Source organism: Echinococcus granulosus, assembly GCF_000524195.1.
Source record: "Echinococcus granulosus chromosome Unknown EG_S00230, whole genome shotgun sequence".
Lineage (NCBI taxonomy): Eukaryota > Metazoa > Platyhelminthes > Cestoda > Cyclophyllidea > Taeniidae > Echinococcus > Echinococcus granulosus.
Genome location: NW_020170610.1, coordinates 61,305 through 68,863, shown reverse-complemented (window position 1 = coordinate 68,863; position 7,559 = coordinate 61,305). Strand labels below are relative to the sequence as shown.

The 7,559-nt window shown below is 42.5% G+C and overlaps 1 protein-coding gene across 1 annotated transcript; it reads left to right on the top strand. All coding sequences in view use genetic code 11, as the record gives it.

The window, feature by feature from the left end:
* Nucleotides 1–2,702: 2,702 nt before the first annotated feature.
* On the top strand, nucleotides 2,703–7,070 carry EGR_10534 (hypothetical protein; the record flags this gene model as incomplete). Its single annotated transcript, XM_024499783.1, has 7 exons — nucleotides 2,703–2,738; nucleotides 3,607–3,675; nucleotides 3,714–3,715; nucleotides 4,619–4,672; nucleotides 4,938–5,023; nucleotides 5,575–5,651; nucleotides 6,537–7,070. The coding sequence occupies 7 exons, from the start codon at nucleotides 2,703–2,705 to the stop codon at nucleotides 7,068–7,070; spliced, it is 858 nt and encodes a 285-aa protein (XP_024345809.1).
* Between the last annotated feature and the right edge of the window lie 489 nt (nucleotides 7,071–7,559).

Genomic DNA, 7,559 nt, shown 5'->3' with positions numbered 1-7,559 from the left:
AGGATTGGAAACGGAGGAGCTCAATCAAGGCGCTAGACATTTGAAACATCCTCCAGGCCTTGGTGACCACTTCAGCCAGCTGCAATCTTTGATGCTCGCTCACTGCCTTTCAACAGCAATGTGTCAATTGCTGGAAATATTTCATATTCTATGGAGATTTTCGAGGTACTTTGAGAGTGGCCAAATAAACCTACATGCTGTGCTCCTTGTATGACAGGAAGATAATTGCTACCCCACAGGTTCCTCAGTGTCCTCAGTTCCGGCAATCGATTTGGTGACCTGGCTTTTCGTTGGTGGACGAGCTCATCAGCTCCCCAATTATGGTGGAAGAGAGTTCTAGCCAGACTTCAGGGGTGATTTGACGAAGACACCTAAAGACGCTGTTCCTGTTGACAAAGAATGGTGAATATGCCTCTACTCTAAGTTACCGGCACAAAGAATACCCAGTGAAGAGTTTTCAACTGTCCCACATAAGTTCAACCTTCATTTTTTTGAGATTGCCTACTACGTATTTGCAGTTCACCTCCTCACTAAAACATGGCGCAAAGCATGTCAAAAAGCGATTTTCCATCCTTAAAAATATTCCAAATGTAGACATTTTTCTCAAGAAAGAGAGGGAAAATTGGACACCTTCTTGTTCATAAATCCACAGAATAGCCACTGGGGTTATTCATAACCATGATAAAACTGAACCAGGACTTGATCAGACGGGCTTACACGGAGGAGAAAATCAGGCGTTTCTCCAGTTGCTCCACATCACAAAACGCAAGGTTAAAAAAAGAAATTAATTAAATGCTATTTTGTTCATGAATCGACAAAATTGATAGTGGGCCTATTTATAACGATGGTGATTTTGAGCGAGGATAATCAGGTGTCTCCCTATCTGCTTCACATCACAAAACACGCAATTGAAAAATTTTTAGTTGCTCCTACATGACCTGGTAAGAACGCCAGATCACATCAGTGAGAAGAGGAAACTTTCATGCGACGATTTCATTTGCATGTGGAGAAAAGTAACGTTATGTGCTGTGGGAAGCTATAGAGTTGAATTTGAGGTCACTTTAAATGCCTATGCACTGATGCATTCTAATGTATCTATGTGCATGAGTGGATCCGCAACCTCACTGCTTGAAGCCCCTATAAATCCGCTTCCACCTTAAGGAGATCCAAGTTAAGATGTGCAGATGATCTCTTTGCTCCCGCCTTACCAACAGTTTCGGGTGTTCATTAACTCTAGTTACTAGCAAAAAGCCAGAGGTCCTTAAACTTCACATGATTGCGTTTATCTTGAATTTGAGATTCACAAGAGCTGACTCTGTCAATGCTGTCGTGACGGTTCAAAATTGCAGTACTTGTAGTGATATAAGTACTGTGTGGTACCCTTAAGACTAATATTTAATACAATAAGTCATTTCCACCTAGAGCTACAGTTCTGAGCCAAGATTTATTTTCTTGCAAATATGAGGAGCTATTTATGCGATGAATATGAGTTTGAGTGAATCAGAGGTGATTCTACCCCTTGTCCTAAGACACGCTACTACGAATTACAATGACAAATGCATTACAGTTGTTAGATCCCAGTCTATATGAATCCTAACTTTCCATTCCTTGAATCTAAAAGAGACTTTAAAGGACCTTACAACCTCTACCTACTCTGCGAGAAAATAAGAGGACAAAGTGTTCACGGTGAATAGTGCAAGTCTGGAAAGACCATATTGCAGAAAATCAAGCAATAGCATCCCATCAATGTCACTGTGTAAAGTGACGCTTAAAAATGAGTCTATGATCCCTGAAACTGGCATTTTTCTCATTTAAGCATCTCAAATGATTGGTGGATGGTAGAATTCGCTCAAAAGCTTCTACCATTAAAAATTAGCCTTCTGCAGACTGTTAAATTTGGAGCTTCAGAGAGACGATTGCCTGCAGGTATAGCCACAAAACCGAGAATGTATTGAGGTTGGCTATAAAAAGTGAGGCTAAGAATATGAGAGTGGACCATTCCAGAAAGGCATTGAGTCTTCTTTGAGGTTGTATCAAAGTGATATTTGTGAGGCATTAATGACATTAATACTCCATAAGCGCCCTATTCATGAATTTTGTGCAAGATGCAAAGCATACAAGGCAGAAAATTGGAAACGAAATTCGTATCTCACTAGGAAGCGTTTTGGGAGGATGTTCCAGCCATGCGAAGACTACGCACAAGTTTAAAGAAGAAGGCTGTAGCCCCATCGAAAGTGTCGTTGTGCAGCCGTCAATAGTCCCGAAAGCATCATTAACGTCCACGCACTTTGAACGTAGTTTTAATGCTCGTTTTACACTGGCAGTCTGTGGCAGGCTAAAAAGTGCCATATGTGTGGGTATGCGGTTGAGACATGTCAACATATGAAAGACCTTCCAAATGATTATCCTCTCCTAGAGCTCTCACAGGGAAGTCAAGTGGAGCAAATGTTCTTGCAGGCATTATACAAAACAACTAAGGCCTCCAAAACTGCAGTGTACAATACGCCTTTGCGTCGAGAGGCAAAACAGGCATCTCTGATCACCAACACTTCTCTCAATTGCTCCACAAATGTGGATTCCTCTCACAATTGTCTGATGCCAGTGCCAAATATCAACATTCTCTTTACCTAAAGAAATGTAAAAGGCGAGTGTAAAAGACATGGTTAATCAGATTTGCCTACTTTCTCATTTCTATTTCCAGTATGGTCTTCACCTATCCCATTCTCCATTTGTACCGGGTAATTCTTGATTTAACTGTTTAATTATCTGCCAGTGGGTCAAGCGCTCTGAGCAGTTCCCGTTCCCAGCATCGATTTCAGCAGTCGGAGTGATGCTTTTGCAGCTTTGGAGCCAAGCAAAACCCACTTTTTACAGAAGACGAGCCCAAATCACATTTGTCAGACTCATCTGGAATATGTCCGAGATAAACAAGTGAAATGACTAGTCTCCTTCTCTTCTTCTTCTCCAGACACCCTCCATGATCAGCTTCAGGCATGGTCGAATCCCATCAACCTCATGATCCGCAATATCGAGCTCCACGCTCCCCACGCCATTCTCGAATTTCATTAGGTTATAATGAAGGCTGTCTTGAATGCGGTGAGTGCATTCCTTTACCAGACTTTGATATTTGGGTTACAGAAAAACAAGCGATGGTTTAATGCTCGTAGGAGTATTGCACAGAAAAAATAAGTTGACTCTGCAGAAGGCGCGGCACTTAGAAATCTCGGTCAGTGAGCAAAGATTCTTTTAATTAAAATGCGAAATTCGCTACTTCTGATCTACCCGTGCCTCTCATTGCAGCTTTGCCAGGGAGCTAGTTCCAGTCAAAGTGGAGCAGTAATCACAAGACTCAAATGGTTACGTGGATAGGTGGTAGGTTATTATTTGAGCATTTAAACATGTGGATACGTTGCTTTCCTCCATGGCTACACCAAAAATATTCTGACAGTATGCATAGCCGTTTACGAGCATAACTTCTTACCTCTTCTTCACTAGAAGGATAAGCTGTTTTCTTTATAGTGGTAGGTCTTGATTTTGTCTCCACCAAAGACTTCATTTAACCCTCTATATATATCCCAACTTCGTCCCTTTGCCTATGTTTTGCAGGTGTGGGTCAAGGCTATAAAATTTCTGGATCACGGGTCAAAAATATGGCAGTATGTAGAAGGCCAGAAGGTTAGACTATCTTCTAGTAAAATTACTGTACCTTTCAGAGGTAAATACTCCCCTTCTTATCTATCCCTGGCGTTGTCACTAAAGATAATAATGACTCACTCTCGAAAGTGACAGTCAGTCAGTAAGTTAGACAGCCGTCTGTCCATTTTCTCGGACACACTACAAAAGCCGCTTAAGTATACTTGTTTATAGTACCACAAACAAGGAGGACCTCTACCCACCGAGCTCGGCTGTTGAGGTGGACGCTGGAGGTATTCCGGGGTCGTTGTGGTTCCCATGAGATTGACAACACTGCTAAGTAGGTAGAAGACGCCACAGCTCATTTTAGTTCGTTTCATTAACTTCCACAACATTAAGTGAAGGGGTCTTCCCGCAGTAAAATATCGCGACGAGTGTAAACAGATAGGCGAACCGGAGAGGCTGCGAAAACCACAAAGAACCTGAGACGCCTGGCTTGCCTGAAATGGCCTTTTCGAGAGCGCAAGAGTAGTTGAAACAGAAAAAGAGACCGATTGCAATTTCTCCTTTCCTTAGAAAGGATGCTGAATGCCGACTTTGAAAGCACAAACACCTGCTAGCTTTAGAGTTAGCCCTCCAGTCCTTCTGAAACCACCTTGAAAGAACAATGAACACTATTTTGTTTCTTTTTTGTCGACTCTGAGCCGTTACTTTAATTCCCATTCTGCGTAATAGACAGTAGTGAAGCGAGAATGGGTACCAATGATAAAACTATCCGTAAATGATCTGCCCTCTGATTTAGGCAAAATATTGCATCATGACCACCGCCTAAAGAGAAGACCCTTCACTGTGCAGCAGGATGTGGGGAATAACATAAAAGAGCACATAAATGACAGTAAAGTCGAAACATATTTTCCCTCATCGTGCCTCTCTCCTACCTTCTCATACCTGCAGCTTCCCTTTCATTGTAAATAATTTTTACCAGTGTGTCTACATTCCTCCCCATCGCAACCGCAGTCGCCAAAGATTGTGGAGATCTGTGAGTTCAATCGCTTCCCAACACAACATTTTAATTATTAAAAAGAAACTCAAGGAAGATTTTTTTTTCATACTTTTCCTGGAGAGTATTATTTAAAGACTTTTTGTGTTAGGGAAATCATGTTGGAAGCTAAACAAAGTATTGACCTGCGATTGCTTGTTCTTACTGCCGTTTTTTAAAGTTCACTGATATAGGGAAAGGCCACTGCTTTGAGCTCTTCTAACATACTCTTGTGGGTAGAACTTTCAACCCGTATCTATTTTAGTTGCTGTCCACCTGTCCAACACTCAGTAGGAGCCCACACGTCTAATAAAGTTGTCAGAGCAGATGCCGCCAGAGGTGGAATTAGAGGTAACAAAGTTGGACATGCTCGAAACAACTGCAGCAAGCAAATGCTTTAGAGTGTGTTCGTAAGCCACCTGAAGGCAAAAGACCCAAATTTGACCACCTTTATTGCCTCGAGGTCAAAGTTTTGGTGTCCCTCCTTTTATACTTGTCAGTTAATTTCCCTGGAGCACTTTTAACTCATTAGCGCAACTTACGATTAAAACATGTATTGCGATTGACCACTGAGAGTCTGCAACTATGTGTCATACTTTGGTTAGTCGAACTTTGAACTCCGCATTTTTACTTTCTCTGTGCAAAATGGCCTCCGGGCCAGGCCTGTAGGCTTCACGTTTTTATTCACGTCAGCATTGTCTTGCCTGCCCTACTATTACATCTTTATGGGAATTTGGGGAAAACAGGGGCTCTGAATTGGTGCCTGCGGAAAGGACAATCAACCTGATTTCGAATGATGAATGCTAAACCTCATTGTGATGCAAGAAGAGGAGCGTGTGCTGTAGATGAAAGTAACTGTGGCCATCTCTAGCAAAAGAGTTTAAAATGAAATCCACCTTCAGCAACTACCCCCAGTTCCATGTTCTGTGGGAATGCTGTTATCAAGGCAAGTGGCACTGGCAGTGAATCATCTGGAAAGGTTTGTTACAAATCCGTCTACTGTATCTGTGCGACAATGTCAATGAAGTGGAAATTCTTAAAAATATGGAAAAGCTCACCATCTGAACCAAAACGTGTAGTCAACCCAGCAGTAATTACCTGCTCGAACTCTAAAAATGCATGCTGATGCTTATCTCAAGGTGTTTGAGGCATGGATATGGGTTTCAGTCCATCATGGACCATATTTTGGGTGACAAGGAGGGGGAGAAAAAGTGGCAGGTGGAGGAAGAGTTTGTTGAGTCCCATCCACGGTTTTCACATTCCCCTAATGGTACCATCTCTGGTGATGCTGTCGGCAATTTCCCTACTATTTCAAAACCACCGCTGGCAATGGATGAGAGATCGGTGGAGACACGTCGGACTAGGTGGTATCTGCTTTCTTCAGGGCACTAGGTATTTAAATGAAGTATCACAAGTTTCTGGCAAAAATGATGCGGGCCCATAACCTTCAGTTTGTTGCGTTTATATCGAATCAGATGTTGACGCGAACCGCCTCTGCCCTTGTTTTCTTAGTGGTTCTATTTGCATTACTTATTGTGCTATATGTTTTGTGTGGCACTCCTAAGACTATTATTTCAAGTAATAAATTAGTTTGTGCATCTGTACTGTTTCCTAAGTCACAGCTGTGAATCAATGCTTATTTGCTGGCAAAGATGAGGCGAAAAATAAGCTTGAATTACCAAGCATTGCTGACACATTTATTGTGTTATGTACATTTGCCATTTCGGACTCAGCTCATGTAAATAAATTAGCTACTTGAGAGACTAATCCCACACTATGAAATCAGGAATGATGGCAAAAGGCAAGTGAAGGGAGAAGCTATCTCCACTAACTACAAGTGAGAAGTTTGAAGTCAATTTTTGAGCCAAGTATGAAGTTCTGTGTGTATTTAAGCAACTTGGAGAGGCAACCCACCTTGTTTTACATTTTGCCATCCAACTCGAAAATCTACTCCATGAGCCCTTTCCTCATGTTCTTTGATTGCTCTTTCACCTCTTATGCCCAGAAGGTGGAAGTGACCGAAGGGTGCGCAGAAGACTGTCTTGAATTGAGGCATCTTTCTTGCCCTCCTATGGGGTACCAGCCACTACGTAGGGAGCTGGTGGCAAGAAGATTCGCCAGAGAAATTTGGCGAGTTGTGGAGGGAAATAGTGGATACGTGGGAACGGACTTCATAACCGAGGTGCAGAGTTCTATTAATGGCACATTGAGCTGCCCCTCCATCAATGCCTTCTATGCATGTACAGACATCACCTATCCACATGCGTCTATACTACTCGCAGCTCCTATCCATGGTCTTTATGTAATTGGAGACGATCAATGCAACACTATGGATCACAAGAGGAGGCATTACATTGAGATGATGTATAACCATCATGTACACAAATTCTTCCTTTAAATCATAAATATATTTCCTGTTATCGCTGCTACCAGCTAACTGCAATGCACCTTAACTTGAGCCAGTAGGGCCAGGGTTAATAACCGCCTCTAGAACTCATTCACGTATGCGATTGCTGTTTTTCAATGCCTCCCTTAAAGCTGTTTCGTGTGCTTCCCCTAAATGAGTTGGTAGAGGAAATGTGTTCCTTTGGAAGGCACAGCCTTAACAGGGGTCACTGTCCGAGACTTGAGATTGGTTTCCCCTATTGAGGCTAATGCCGAAAAGATGACTTGTAAAACCAATACTTTCACTTCCTATCTGCCATCCGAAATCGCCAATGACGCCACACATACCCCTCAGGGGATTAGCTAAAAAACCACTTCAAAATCCCCGGCAAGTACTCTGCTAGGGTTCAGTGTGTCACGGCCAGGCGAAGGCCGGGATCATTGAGATAAAGCTTATTGCAGACATTTGCCAAACACACCACCACTCCTCATTTTGTGCCTA